Here is a 15856-nt window from a genome sequence, read left to right on the forward strand (position 1 = left end):
AACAATCAGTGGCACCCTGAGAGTATGGTTTACCTGCAAAAAGTCACTGACAGAGAAAAAACAAAACAAAAAATGCCTACAAAGTGACACAAAACAACTACAGTGAGAAGCAAAATACTCCGGAGAGGCACAATGCCCCAAAAGAGACACAAAACTACCACAAAGTGAGACAAAACGACTACAGTGAGTTGCAGAAGAACGACTAAGAGACACAAAATGACAGCAAGGAGACACAAACAACTACAGTGAGATACAATTTCCCATAATCCATCTATGGAGACCATATGTACGTTTTAATAGGATTTGTCTGCTCTAATCATTCCTTCTCTTCATACTGGCCATGAAGTGATCCCTTCCTAAAGCACTTTCATCTAAGTGATGGAAGATAAAAGTCCTCATTCTCAGTTCATCTGAAACTAATATGAGGCGTCAGCTGTCTGAATTACACAAACGGGGATATCATTCAAAGGTGCAGCCTTTTTGGAGTAAAAGTTCCTCTCCCAGTTTCCACAAACAGTGTGTCCTTGTTGAGCCTCGTATTAGCTTCAGATAAACTTTGAAATACATTTTTACAAAGATGAAGCACTGTGGATCTTGTGGAGGGAAGATCTTAATGTCCAGTGTGAACAGGAGGAATTTACCTGTTTCAATGTACATTCGGGCGCCGCACCATTGTTTTAAGACAGACTTGAAAAATTGTGAGCCTATCCGTTTGTTGAGTCCGCGGGCGTAGCTGCAAGTTCAGAGAAGACCACTGCTTTTCTTTTGATCCACAGCCCCTGTGTTGCCCCCGCCCCCCCAAGGCATCACCACCTCTCACCCAAATAATAATAGAATCCGTTGAGTCCAAGTTGGAACTAAGGGAGAATATGTCCAAGTAGAGGCTGAAAACCAGAGACAATCTATTCATACACAACACCAAAAGTGGCAGATAAAATGGGTAAATGTCCAAATCTAAATTTAATGGCTGAAGTATTATTCACGGATCATTGGCAGCGGTGGAAGAAGTACTCAGATCCTTCACTTAAGGATACCACCGATACCAATACCACAGTTTTAAACTAATCCGTCCCATTATTCACGCCCTGCATTCGATATCCTACGTAAGGAAAAGTCCAGAAGTGTGCTTAGTAAAATGTACCGAAAGTATCCAGGTAAAAGTACATAGGTATCATCAGCTTCATGTAGCTAAAGCATCAAAAGTACTCATTCTGCAGTAAAATGTCTCCTGAGTCTATCTGACTTTATTAGATTGTTAATACTGATGTTCCAGTGTGTGAGCAGCATTTTACTGTGGTAGCTGCTCAAGTTGGAGCTAAGGTTTAAGTACTTTATATACAGTTAGTTAGTTTAGACCAGTGGTTCCCAACCTAGGGGTTGAGCCCCCTCCAAAGGGTCGCAAGATAAATCTGGGGGGTCGTGAGATGATTAATGGGAAAGAAGAAAAAAAACACGGAATAATAAATCTTTTTTAATTATTCTCTAATCTTTGATTTTTTTGTGAAATCTTGGATAATTACAGTTTTTTAAATGAAACCCTGTAATTCGTTTGGGGGGAAATGTCTCTTCAGCATAACTGCTTACAACTCGTGGTCTAAATGAAGGTCTCAAGACAGAATTCAAAATCCAGAAGCAGGTTTGTCACAGCCAAGAGAACAACAAGAGAAAACCACGTTGAGTGTAAAGCCTGTATTGTCTAAATTTAACAATTTCTCCTGTGTTATTGTAACTTTAAACTGCTCCTTATTATACTTCACAGTATGGCCTCACATTCCTTGGGAACTAATGGAAGTCCACATGGAAACGTAGTAAAGCTTATTCCTATTTAAAAAAAAAAAAAAAAAAATCATGTTATGAGACCTGTTGTGGTCTTTAAATATATATATAAAATTATAAATATTTAAAATGATACCAGTATTCCTCTTTAAAACACGCTTTGAAGATCCATTTTGTGGTACCTGTTAGAACCTGTTTATCAGAATTGAAGTGGGTTTCCTAGATGTGCCATATTGCATTGGCGACTATTCACTTTTTATAAATAGGCCTAATAAAATGAAAAATGTTAATACACTGTATTTAATGCCGGGGCATTGACTGAATGAAAGCTCAAGATAAGGACTTCTTATCCTTTTTTAAAATTACATACTTTTAAAAAGAGAAACTTAACTGTAAAAAAAAAAGGGGGCTATAGGAAGCATCATCACTCATGCAGGTGTTGAAAAATGACAAAGTCTGATGTAGTGATTTCCTGATAAATAGAGAGATGATCACACTGAACTGCGATCTTAAGAAGTGGTCATTGTCATGCAAGCACCCGCTGACAGAAAACCAAAAATGAACTATGGTTAAAAGTGCATTAATGTCTGTTTTCCCAGTAAAAGACCTGGCATGAGTTTCGTCTTATAGAGAGTACATTGGACGCAGTGATTTTCATACAGTGAAGACTGCCGTCAGGCCTTTAGACTCGCACGCTGAGCAGGTGCGTTAACTCTCCACCCTCTATGGGACATAGTGACTCATCATTTGCAGAAATCTCGAACACAAGCTGGTTCGCGGGGGAGCATTTCGGGGATGGCGGTGCCATTTAGCACACATCTTCGTCAGCGAGAGGAGCAATCCGTCTCGCCGCCGCCAGAGGCCTAGTGAATAACCTGAATGACATTTAGATGGATAGGTGGTGGGTGCTAACAAAAAAATGGTCAAAAATATGATGCTTACCTGTGAGAGTAAATGGAAATATGTATGTAATAAATGCGTGTTGCAGGCATCTGATACCAGCCGTTTTAGGGCTTTAACAGAGCCCACACGCTACGATATACTATTGCCAGCCCGGCGGCGCCCCTCTGTCTAACAAGGGCCCTTACCTCTGTGGACGCCCCCACGCCCCCGAAGCCATGATGAGTGATGTGGCGTCCCCTGGTGGGAAAATGCAAAGGCCCCTGTGTTGGCAGCTGGTATCCAGCAGCTGAGACCAGACAGCTATATTGACACAGTCATAGTTTTGCCATTAAGTTCAGTCAATTTTTATTTTCGATCTTTGAAATTTTACCGTATAAGTTTTACAACCACAAAATATTCACATTTGACTATCAAAATATACTGTATTTCTGAAGAACCACATCATTTCCTGGTGCTGCAGAGAGACCATTTTGTGTAATATTGCTATGCAGACTGACTATAAATAGGCCTAGGCAGTATTAGTGGTTCTAAAGTGATTATTTTTAATGCACTGTTTACTTCACGGAGGAGGATTCACCGAATGTCTCTCCGTGACCGAAACAGCTCAAGGATCAGTTCATGTGGAAATATCTATTTTAAAATTCACGTTCGGTATCTTCACATGTAAGTTTCTAAAACGCACGCGTGACGGTCCAGATCCGGTTCGCTCAAGCCACGTTCCCCTCGAATAACATGTACACAAATTTTAGGACGGCCTCCGAACTGACAGTTAAAACGTCAGCGGTGAAGCCTGTCCAATCTGAATGAGAGCATGAAAATGTACTGTTTGGCACTGCAGTTTTCCCAGGATTCACTGGGAGTTTGTTTTGTTTTTTTTGTTTTTTTTTGTTTTTTTGGCAACTGTAGACTCATTCACAGCCAAATACATCCAACAAACAAAAAGATAAAGTGACTGTGGAAAAGACCCACATACATAAAATGTGTACTTTCAGATGTCAACAACACAGACAGTCCTTCACCTGTATCAACTTGGCAGCATGCATGGTATTTATAAAAACAAGTAAGAGCTCAAAGATGGAAATTGCACATTTGTCAGTAGGGGGGTCCATCTGTGAGCCGTCAGAACTGTCCTTGTGTGTGTGTGTGTGTTTGTGTGTTTGGCAACAGGGGGTTGAGTGCTGTCATGCGGTCAGCTGCCCTCGCTCAGGCCGTGTCCTTCATCCTAAGCAGGTAAATGCCGTTTCAGCACATCCCTGGCGTTGCCGGGCAACGTGTCGGGAAAGTTCACGTCAAACTCCACCACCAGGTCGCCTCTCTGCTCGGGGTTTTTGGGGAAGGGGAGACCCTGTCCGGCAACAGTTTTTCTCATGCCAGGCTTGATGACATCTGTGATCTTCATGTTGCACGTCTTCCCGTCGATCGTCGACACGGTAACCGAGCATCCGCACAACGACTGAAAAGACAGGAATATGGATGTAGGAGTGAGTATTAGCAGGAGAACGGCAACCCACACATGACCTACTGCCGGCGGTAGATCATGGTCCTTGATTTTTTTCAGGTTTATGCAAATATATACCATATGTATGTATGTGTGTGTATGTGTGTGTATCACACATGAAATCAGTATCAGAACATCAATAAATACATTAATCAGTATGTATCACAATGTAGTAAATTTAGATATAAAATAATCAAGCTGATATTAATGTAGTGAACTCTGATCCAATGTATTACATTACATGAAATCGAACAGCTCATTAATGCGGACAGAAACAGAAATATGTAGCACGGTAACACAAAATTATTGTAGCATCTAGATAAAACGTTGGTCAATGATAATCTGATCTTTTTTTTTTTTTTTTTTTTAAAACAAACATTTCTGATATGGATTCATGTTCTTTAAAGTGTTCTGGCCACGATATGCACTCAGTGCTCTCTGGTGGACACACTATGTAACTCAAACATTTCCGTTCTGCAATTTCTTCTGTGCCCCATCAGCCAATCTATACACCCACACAATTTACCTGCATTAACATCAATATTGGCCAACATATCAGCGCAGCCAATTTACTGGTCAGGACGTAATACACGGTGCGTAAAATTGCTCTGATTCTGTGAATCGACTGCTCTTTTACCGCAGGTGCCCTTTGCTGCTAAGTTTTGAGGAAAATGCCTTCGTTATCTAAGTTGTGCTGTTTGATTGAGAGTTGGATCTAAGTGAGTCACACACAAAACAACAGGTGGTTTGACACTGGGCATATTATTCAGCTATTCTGACAAAATAATCCTAATTTAGAGCTTTCAGCTACATCTCGTGTTTTTTTTTCTCTTTTCTTTCTCTTTTCTCTCTCAGACACCAAAGTAAAAAAAAAAAAAAAAAACTTCCAACTTCCATACAACTGGGCGACATTCAGTGTGATTAAAAGGTGATTTACTTTAATCTCATGTGCGATTTCTCAGCGCGATTCGTGTCGTGCGGAGCCGATCTGCGGCTGCTCGCGTGCAGCAGATCAGGTGTCCAGAGATGAAGCCGTGAGATGTGTCTCTGAGTGTTGAGGAGAGTAGGAGGGACCATGTAAGTGCACCTCGCACCGTGCGCGTGCGCGCAGGTGTGCGTGCGGGCGACTGCCGCCTCTCTGCCCTCCCCGTGATACAGCTCCCTATTTCTCAGTGTTGATGATCCAGATTACATAAGTACGCATCCGAAGTGTGTGTGTGTGTGCGTGTGTGTGTGTGTGTGTGTGTGTAGTTCGGTACTATGCTCATGCAGTACGCCTTTACTTTGCGGGGAAAACAACTCCTCCGGTAGACTAAAAACAGTTTATGGATTGTGACCAGGCTTTTTCAGAGCCTTAAAACAGCAATCTCATCTAAATGTGAGCTGGCTCTGAACCTCCCCTGTGTGTTACTAATCCATCCATCAGACTCTATTAATACCACACTCAGTCACAGTGGGCGCCTAAATAGAAAATGCCTCACCTGTCGCAAGCTCACGCGAACAGGGTACACAATGTTGGAGCCTTCCCGCCTAAAGTGAGGGTGTGGCTTGTCCTTGATGACAAAAACAATGTCAGCAGGAATGGTGTTTGGCGACTCGTCTCCCTCCCGTGGGAACGTGATCTTGGTGCCCTCTTTCCAGCCCCGCTTGATCTCGATAGTGAGAATCTTATCCTCATTGCGCATGGTCCTGCAATCTGGATTTAGCCTTTTGCGAGAGATTTTCATCCTCTTGGTGCAGCCGTGGAAGACCTCCTCCAGGGAGACCCTCAGTTCATGGACGATGGCCGGGTCTTGCTTCCGGCGCTGCTGCCCTCCCAGGCCGATGTGGCCGTCCCGCGGGAAACCGTTCAGGTTGAAGGTGGTGAAGGAGCCGAAGGGGTCGTTTCCGTCCACCTCCATGTCCTCATCCTCTCGCCCATTGGCCTTGCGCCCAAAGAACATCTCGAAGGGGTTTGAGCCGCCAAAGAAAGTGGCGAAGGTGGCGTGAGGATCCCCATGGAAGGTGTAGGTGAAAGTGCTTCCCTGACCGTCGCCGGTGGGTCCACTTCCGCCCTTGAGACCTGGTGGACAACAGAAATGATTCATCAGTCATCCTGACATTAACACTTAGCAGTGTGGGAGCTTTTTTTCCACAAGTGATGACTACTTTGATGACGGGGATGCACAATCCAATCTGCTGGGTAGGTATTAGGCCAAATGCTGACTTTATGGAGTGGCTCGTGTATCAGCCATGAAGTGATAGGCTATGTTTATTAGAGCTGCAACGATTAGTCAATTAATTGGTGACTCCATCAGCAGAACTATTTTGATAACCTATTAGTTGTTTTCCTCATCGTTCAAGCAAATTATCAAAGATTAGATGGTTCCGGGCTTCATGGATAGGACAAATTGCTGCTTTTCCTTGTTTTAGCCTTGTCGTGAACTTAATATTTTTGTGTTCTCAACTGTTGGTCGGAACAAAAACAAGACATTTGGCCTCTAAAAAAAAATCTTGATGGGTATTTTTCATTGTTTTCTGATGTGTTGCAGGCCAAACGACTAACCGGTTTATTAAGGGAATAAACAGCAGAGTAAGTGATGTTGAAAATAATCTTTAGTTGCAGCCCTACCACAGTGTATCCATCAGTGTTCCGAGCTGAGGCATCGGAATCAGTATCGGGAGACTGGGAAGATCTCCAGTTTCTGAGATATTAAAGTAGATTAAAGACTCAGTGGGTTCGTCCGACGGCAATGTTGAAGACCTTTGAATTTTATCATAACCCTGTTTGTTGCATGGCATCACTAAGCATCTGAAAGAGGGCCTCTGAGACACATTTCCAGGTGCGTATTTCCAGTTTGGGCTTCTTCTTGCATACCTTTGCATGCTTTACTTTTAAAAGTACACCTATTTTCACTTACGTTTTCCGGCAATGTTCCTCACGTACTTCCTGCCGCATCAGCGTTCAAAATTTAAGTTTATTTGCAAAAAAAAAAAAAAAAAAATGTTAATAGGTCACCTTTAATTTTGAATCTATTGAAGTTGAGATGATCTGTGGTCTTTTCTTCCCTTCTTCGCATCAAACATGCTTCCCACCCACGACCATCTGGGCTGAAAATTAAACCTTTATGTCCAGAAACTACAGTGTAGGTACCACATACTGAACAGAAAGGTCTGACATAATTTTAACACTCTTTTTCTTTTTCTTTTTCTTTTTTTTTGAGAAAATCTGTTGTGGGAATAGTGGCAAGCCCTCATCTCTCTTCCAACATGGGCAGATAGCTGCAGATATGGTGTACCGGGGCAATCCTTGTAGCAAAATGCACAAAACTGTGGGTCTGCGATCCGCCGAAGAGCTGCTGTCTCGGCCCTGCTGGTCGCGGCGTGCGACTTGAACTAAAGCCGGCTGTGTTTTACATCCAACCACCCGGCTCTCACGACGGGTTTATACCGGTGTGCTGGCGGTGACTGAAGAGCCGTCACACAAGGGTGAAGATGTATTTCAACGCGATAAAAACACAAACACAGACACAGACACACACACATATTACCTTCCTCTCCATACTGGTCATAAATTTCCCTTTTCTTCGGATCGCTGAGGACTTCATATGCCTCGGCGATTTCCTTAAATTTCTCCTCCGCGGCCGCAGACTTGTTTTTGTCCGGGTGCCATTTCAGCGCTTGTTTTCTGTACGCTTTCTTTACATCCTCGTCTGTGGCTCCTTTAGCGATACCCAGCGTTTTGTAGTAATCTTTACCCATTTCTCACGTATCCCAGAAAAAATGAGGTGGAGGGGAAGGGAAGGGGAAAAAGAAGAAGAAGAAAAAAAAAAAAGGGGGGGAAGAAGAGCTGATCTGAGCTGGTTTGAGTCCGGTCGACGGATGGTTGTCACAGCAGGGAAGCGGCCTCAGTCTGGACTAATAAACAATAAGTGGCCACAGACAGATGCACGGTGCAGGATGAGGACCATTTAGAGGCGGTTAGTCAACGCCGTGGACCCCCTGTTATTTATCCGGGGCTGAATGACCCTCTTTAAATAGCCACAGCTCCCTCCCCTGCAGCCACAGCGCCAAAGTTAAGTTAAACACGATGAACAAGTCCCGGATCCGGTGTGCGGGGCCCCCGTCTGTGGAGGCTGCTCTTCCAGAGGAATGGAAGTGCTTCTGTTCATTCGGGCAGCAGTGGGGTATTTTTATCAGAATGGACTGCGAAATGTGATGCAGTGGTTTGAATAAGGTTCAAATGTTTTTAAAATTGTTTATTTTTCTTTAAAAAAAACAAAACAAAACTGCGCTGCAGCATCTTGGAAAATAGAGCCAAGTGCGTGGCTGCTCGGTGCCTCGTTTAGCCACCAAATAAAATCACAACTCATGAAATAATGACCACAAATAATGGAAGTGATGTTAAACCAAATCGGAAGCAGCAAAAAGGTCTGTTTTTTGGGGTTGTTTTTTTTTTTTTTTGGAAAAAAAACCTTGTCTTATTTTGAAAGCTCCTTTCCGGTTCTGTTCTCCGTAACCCGGTCCAGCTCGACGCCCTGCACCGGAATCCAGCGGCTCTTTCTAGAAAGCGAGCACCGAGGCACGTCACTCGCCAAACCGGGGTCCGTTACGCATCATCCAGGTGAGAGGTGGGAAAAAAAAAAAAAAAGAAGTCCTGCTCATTGTGTTCGATGTAAGTTATACCGATGACACCATCGCGCAGCAAACTGACAGCTGGGACCCCCACCACCACACACACACACACACACACACACACACACACACACACACACACACCACCACCACCCTCCAGCGGAAAAATAAAATCCCGGGGCCACAGACACGAGGCTGCATCACCAGCGGGGCAGAGCGGGCAGCTGCCCAGGGGCCCCGGGTTTAGTCCGCGTCCAGTTCGATTACTTTGATAAACGCGGCGTTCATTTTGGTGAAAGATTTCACCTGTCAAGTATCTGATGGGTGAGATTATCACAGGTGAAACTTCTGAGAGCAACATGTGCCCGTATGAGGATAAACACACAACATTTCAAGTGTCTTTTTTTTTTGCTTTGTTTTTTATTCAAAGAAATTAAGATAATACTAATAGAAATTTATTTGTTTGTTTATGCATGTACGTCCAGGTCCCTGCGACACCGTTTTTAGGTTTTTTTTTACGTGTCATGTGTGAACAGTTTATCACAGAATTTAAAAAACAAAACAAAAAAAACATTCAAGGCAGGATACGAATTTTATCTTGTTTTTTATTCCTATCTTTTGCACTTCAGTGAAGTTACCACACCACAGACAGCAGGGGACGACGGAGGCTGATGATGATGAGGATGATGATGGTGATGGGGCTGTGGTCGCCTCTCCCGCGGCCACAGCGCCACCTCGCTGCACCACGGCGGAAGTGGGCCGACGATTCAAAGCGCCTGGCCCTGCATCGGCTGGGGTCCTCTGGCAATGAGTCAGCGTCGGCGCACGGCTGCAGGTCCCGCGGCATCTCCGCCAATTATCAAGGCTTTATTTCTCTCCTGGAAAGGGACCCACAGCGGTTAAAGCGGGCTGCATTTTGCCCTGATTTTTTTTTGGTCACACCTTGAATTTAACAAAAAAAAACAAAAAAAATACATATATATATATTTTCTGAACCAACCATGGATCAGTTTCGTGCTTTATTTGACAAACTGGACCAGAACAAAGATGGATTCATATCGGTGGCAGAGCTCCACAGCGAAATGAGGAAGCATGGGGTCATCTCAGCAGATGGCAAGGTCCAGGTAATATTTTAGCAATATCTTATCTTTCCACAGCGTGTGCCGCATGTACAGTGTGTGCATGGTCCCAATTTCGTTCATCCATTCAAGTACTGGTCACCGCAAACCAGCTGATGAAAGAGTTTTTTTTTTTTTTCCCCCTCCCTAGAGTATCATTGATTCTTATGACAAAGACAAAGATGGCCTGTTGGATTACGAAGAGTTCCTCGGCTACATGATGGACAGAGAGAGGAAATGGAAAATTCACTTTCATGACCTTGACAAGAACAAGTGTGGTGAGTAGTTACAGTCTTACGACTTGAAAAATGGAGCATTCCTCAAGGACACATTAAAAAAATGCTATTAAGTGTCACTAGGCTGGTTGATAACCTACTATAAACTACTATAAACACTAATATTTATTCACCTGTTTTTAAAGAACGACACCTACAGTTTTGTTCCCCTTTGAAGAACATAGTGTGTTCTAGTGCCGATGTAGAAGATGTGCTGTCCTACCTGTGCATATGCTGCATAAACTACCGTAAATGTTGCTGGGGTTTTGTTTTTTCTTTGTTTTTCTGCTAAATAAACGGTATTCTCAAGGTCAGGCAGGAGGAGGCAGCCATGCCAACGTAACATTTGTTTATGGCACACTGTAGACACTACACTGAGCAGCGCTCCAGGCTGCGTCTCTTGCATTTAGAGCCCACAGTGTATCACCTCCCAGACGCCGTAAGCGCAGTCATCGCTTGAGAGTGTTGCAGAGAATGACCGGAAGAGCGGTCCCGGTATCTGTTTGTAATTTTGTGCATTTCTTCTTCTGATCAGGGGTGATTGACCAGGAGGACGTCATATGTTTGTTTAAGGAGTTAGGAGTGGTCATTTCAAGGCCGAATGCAAAAAAAATTATACAAATGTAAGATTTTTTTGCCAACTACCTCCATGGATTAATTTGTTACATTCAAACAAATACTGATGTATGTCTGGAAAAAAAAGAAAAGAAAAAAAAATCTCATTATACAGTCCCATTGGGTTCAAACTGAGTCCAAAACACACTGATGTGATGCACGTTTTCCTCATACACATTCGACACATTGGTGCTTTCCAAACAAATGTTTTTCTGTAAAGATTCTGGCATCACTTTACAACGAAGTATCCCTACTGTTGTCGGGAAAGATATCATTGATTACTTCGACAATGGCGACACAGCGAGGACGTGTCCTGCTGTAATCGGTAGGACACGTCCCAGTGAAGGTGAAATTACATTTTGGGTTGTGAACTCGTGTTCAAGTTAGGGATTCCCCCAGGTTCTGTCTGTACAGCACCCAAGCCATTTATTAATGACTTATTAACGTTTATTTTACAACTGCAGACTTGACGGCTTATTGTAAGTTGGAAAAAGTACACAACCCTTTATTAATGACGGCTTGAAAGATCATAGTACCTGGTTTGTGAAAGGGATCCTTCAGTTTGGGCTCACAACCTGGCTCACCCCAGTTTATTTTATGTCTGCACTGTAATGGCTTATAACTGCCCTGTAACAAATCAATTAGTTCTTATTTTTAATGAAGACATTACTGGCAACTTTTACTAGTATGGATTTTTGTAAAGTGATACTAGGATGATGTTTTAGACACAGTTTGAAAAATATATAAGAAGATTTTTTAAATTTGTGACGAAACAAACAAGTGACACATTGAGCATTTGCTGCGTTTTGTTGTGTTTGCTCGTGCCAGGATGGATAAGGACAGTTCGATGACAGTGGACTGGGGTGAATTCCTGCACCACGTCATCCTCAACCCCGTGGATGACATCGGGGAGCTGGTGTCGTCATGGAAACACCAGCTGGTAAGAAGAGCTGGTCCGGCAGTCCTCTCCGGTGTGTCCCCCCCCCTTGTGTCGCTTTTGATGGGTCGTGGAGGGACTCCGACATGCTGTGGACTCGAGCATATGAAATAACGCGATTAAAAAGTCACCACAAAAGATGACAAATGCCATTCCTCGTTTTGTCCGTCTGCAGGTTTTTGATGTCGGGGAGAGCCGCGCGTTGCCCCTCGAATTCCCCGAAGAGGCGTCTGGTTTTGGTGCGTGGAGGGCGTTTGTTCTGGCGGCCGGACTGGCAGACGCTGTATCCCGGACTCTGACGGCACCAATAGACCGCCTTAAGACCCAGCTTCAGGTCAGCGCTACGAACAGGTCCCGCGTCACCAGTGAAATGCATCACTTTATCTGGTATAATCTGGTTAAAAAAACAAAACAAAACAAAAACATGCATGTTCGTCCCTATAGGATTGCCCAAGAACAGGTTACTTACAACACTTGGTTTTTTTGATGCTCCTCCGTGGAACAGTCAGTCAGATTAAGTTGATACGCAAAACAAAACACATCCACAGAAATCCAAGAAAACACCTCAGGCATACAAGCTGCAGGCTAAACTGTTAGAACAGTAGTGAACCTTAAGTTTCTCCTGAAGCTGTCAAGTTCCCACTTTCTTTATAACATCTCTTTGGAGGGGACGGTTAATTTTAGGACAGTTAGGGCGTCTCACTTAACGCTGGAGTATCACTGAGAAAGAGCTCAGTCTGCACAGTATCTAGTGACGTTTCTCCAAAGCCGACGCTGACCTCTGACCTCCCTGAATGACGCACGCGAAGAGGTTGACCGCAGTACCAAATCACTGTTACTGTCTGTCTGAGACCCTGTTCTCTTTGCAGCATTTGTGCGTGTATTTACCCTAAAACTGTTGTCAGTGTACTGTATCTCTAAAAACTATTTTCCCTTGTACGCCGTAGGTCCATGGATCCAAGGCCTTCTCCCAAGGCTTTCAGGAGATCCGAGGGGGTGGTCTGCGGTCGATGTGGCAAGGCAATGCTGTCAATGTGCTGAAGGGGACACCGCAGTCAACGCTACAGTGTCTTATCTACGCCCAGGTGAGGCATGTGGTAGCGGACTGACTCTCCCGTATGAATCACTGTGTTTAGGAACCAGTTTCCCATTGCTAATCGACGTGCACACTCGGCGCCTCTTTGCTCTGCCTAGATGAAGGTGTCCACCCAAAACAGAACCCAGGAGACCCTGACGGTGCAGCAGCGGTTCGGGCTGGGCTGCGTATCCGGTGCTGTTGCTCACGCTGCCTTCTACCCTTTGGAGGTATCACAGATCAGTGGCAGCTCTGAGCGCTTTAACACTTCTGTCCTGTCCTGTCTTGTCTCTGGCCGTAACAGCTAGACATCGTTTTAGGTTATTACAACTTTTAAATGTCAGTATGTCGCTGTCACATTAATTGTGAGGCTTTGGTTTGAATATCGGAAACAAACGAGAGCATCGTGGCGATGTTTTGTAGCCTCTATAGCTGGTAACTTACACAACAAGTAACACCTATTCCAGCATAGTTGTGTCAGAAATTTAAAACAAACAAACAAACAAACAAAAATCATCATCAGGAGTCACACAAACATCCATACAATCTTTGTAGGTGCTGGGTAACAATAATCTTTACAAAAAGAGGAAAAAATATCTGCTCACACATTAATGACTGAAACATTGTCATGTCGATTCATAGAACTTTAGTTCAAAGTGTTATCTTCACTTTATTCATGAGGTGAAAAATGTTGGGAGTTAGATTCAAACCCCTCCTATGCTCCTTTCACATGCTTTTATGAATTTAGTTACGACTGTGGCACCCTCTTTCCGTTATTTGCCACAGAAGCAGTTTCTCCTCTGTGCTAAAAAACAAATTCAAAATAGGCTGCATTGTAAAAGTCAGCGCAATACAGTGATATTTTTCTCATTGATGATTTCCCCTTGTTTGCAGTAAACACACTAATGTCTCAAATAATTGATGTGAAAAAGTGGTATATGCTTTAAAAAAACGATTCGAGTTTTCATTCAGCCCCATAGCATCAGCAGTATTTTTCAATAATGAAATACCATATTGGAACTTTATTTCTGTAGCACTTGACTTAAGAAAGTCACAAAGTTCTTTACAAGGAAAAAAGACAGACAATGTCACAGTTTTGAAACAGTGAACGTCTCATTTTGGAAGGAAACTTATTTGTATTTCAATCATATGAATATGTTCAAACGCTGTGTGTACTTTTAGTAACCACTCTCCTCTCCACTGCCCTTCAGGTGTTGAAGGTGCGGCTGAACCTGCAGCAAGCCGGCACTTACAACGGTGTCGTGGCCTGTGCCCGATCCATTTACAGACACGAGTCTTTGTCCGCCTTCTACAGAGGATTCGGGCCTAGCATCCTCTGTATGATCCCCTACGCAGGCGTGGAGTGTGCAGTTCATCAGGTGAGACAGAACAACGCTCAAGGATTAAAACGCTGTTCATCTGGCAGATACTAAATGTAACTCTGCGCTTCTTATTGCAGTCCATCATGAACTGGGCAAAGAGTGATCCAGCCTCCAACAGCGACTCCAAACTGTTTTTCTTCAGTTTTGTGGCCTTTGCCTCTGGACAAGTGACCAGTTACCCACTGGCGGTGATCCGCACTCAGCAGCAAGCACAGGGTAACATTTCTATTTGCTTTAACACAGTGAAGTTTATTTGAAACGAACTGAGATCATGTTTTCCTCATCACTGTTTGTGTGTTTTGCAGCTTTCAGCTCAGATTCACGCCCAGCTTCAGGCGTTTTACAAGGACTTATTGGGATATATGAGAGACGTGGAATTAGAGGATATTATAACGGCATGGGAGCCAGCTTTGTCAGGGCTGTTCCTTGTGCCTTGATAAACTACACTTTAACTAGAAAATTTGAAAATCTGTTTTCTTCCATGGAGCCCTGAGATTCAGCAAAGAGGTTGCTTTCTTTGCATGCTGAACTGTTGCTTTAAAAAAAAAAAAAAACCCCCCAACATATTTCAAGGACGTGACCAGGAACAGGAAGGTAAATGCAAAAACTGTGAACTATTAATAATGTGAACTGGGTGCACCAAAATAACCGGGAAAAAAAAATTGCAAGAGTCAAGTCTGCCAGACATGCATCATCATGTGATTCAACCTTTAATACCTCTGTAGCTCTTTTAAAGACTTATGTGAACGGTTTACCGCTGACTAAGACCATGAGACGTGGCGACGTTTTTTACGAATACAGGAAACCTCACCGACTGCCGGTGAATGGTTGACATGAAATTTACAATGTGACCAAAGTCTTACAACTGCCCACTTAAGACTGAGCTGTTCCAATGAGGACATGTGATGAAGTGTGAGCTGTATAATAAAATATAACATTTTATTTCATAACAACAGGGGTCAGGCGTCTTCTTTTTCATTTGTCATTAAACAGCAGTGTCAGCAGTGTCCTGAGTTGATGACTTGATTAGTTTTGACTTTGAACTGAATGTGTCCAACAGGGTGTGTGTATAAATTTGTCTTGAAACTTATTTGGTTTTTAACAATTCAAGAATTGGAGTCAAGTATCGGATTTTTAATTGCTACGGCAATTGTTGCCACTTATCTGTGTAACAAGTCACAGCCACAGTTTATAGTAGGGCAGCCGAATCACAACATTACAGTACTATAGGAAATTCATTTCTAAATTTGTAATACTCATTATAATAACAAGCATAAAATACAACCTAAAGCAATACATTTAACAATCAAAAGTAACAAACGAAAATCAAAATGTAAACATATTCATCTGCAGTGGTTATTAGGGTAACCGGTAATGAAGTTTTAATAACGCAAGTCTGCACAATCTTAAATCTCAGCATATTTCAGCAACTTTTCGCAGCCCACTGTGCTTACTCTGTGAGCTTTTAGAACATTACTTCCATCGCAGTTTTTTAGGTTTTCATTCAGCGTACGACACAGCTGGAAAGCTATCTTACTCGAGCCCCTGACCCGAGAAAAGATCACTGCGTTGATGAATTTCATAGTTAAGGACAACTGAATAAGACTTCACTGGACTCATGTTTTATTGGCCACACTAGACCAGGTCCAGACCTCTATACCCG

The 15856-nt window shown here is 43.2% G+C and overlaps 2 protein-coding genes across 2 annotated transcripts; one reads left to right on the forward strand and one right to left on the reverse strand.

Annotated features, from left to right (window-relative positions):
• Nucleotides 1-3007: 3007 nt before the first annotated feature.
• dnajb4 (DnaJ heat shock protein family (Hsp40) member B4) lies at nucleotides 3008-8262 on the reverse strand. The gene is made up of 3 exons (XM_040144692.1): nucleotides 7708-8262; nucleotides 5659-6239; nucleotides 3008-4132 (listed from the first exon to the last, which is right to left on the reverse strand). The coding sequence occupies exons 1-3, from the start codon at nucleotides 7916-7918 to the stop codon at nucleotides 3902-3904; spliced, it is 1023 nt and encodes a 340-aa protein (XP_040000626.1). The 5' UTR covers nucleotides 7919-8262; the 3' UTR covers nucleotides 3008-3901.
• A 1482-nt stretch (nucleotides 8263-9744) lies between these two features.
• On the forward strand, nucleotides 9745-14743 carry slc25a24l (solute carrier family 25 member 24, like). Its single transcript, XM_040142903.1, has 10 exons — nucleotides 9745-9915; nucleotides 10061-10187; nucleotides 10720-10807; nucleotides 11628-11739; nucleotides 11912-12070; nucleotides 12684-12821; nucleotides 12931-13041; nucleotides 14023-14190; nucleotides 14271-14409; nucleotides 14499-14743. Exons 1-10 carry the CDS (start codon nucleotides 9793-9795, stop codon nucleotides 14684-14686), a joined length of 1353 nt encoding a protein of 450 aa, XP_039998837.1. The 5' UTR covers nucleotides 9745-9792; the 3' UTR covers nucleotides 14687-14743.
• The last annotated feature ends 1113 nt before the right edge of the window (nucleotides 14744-15856 follow it).

The sequence above is a fragment of the Xiphias gladius genome, chromosome 14 (genome assembly GCF_016859285.1).
Source record: "Xiphias gladius isolate SHS-SW01 ecotype Sanya breed wild chromosome 14, ASM1685928v1, whole genome shotgun sequence".
Lineage (NCBI taxonomy): Eukaryota > Metazoa > Chordata > Actinopteri > Istiophoriformes > Xiphiidae > Xiphias > Xiphias gladius.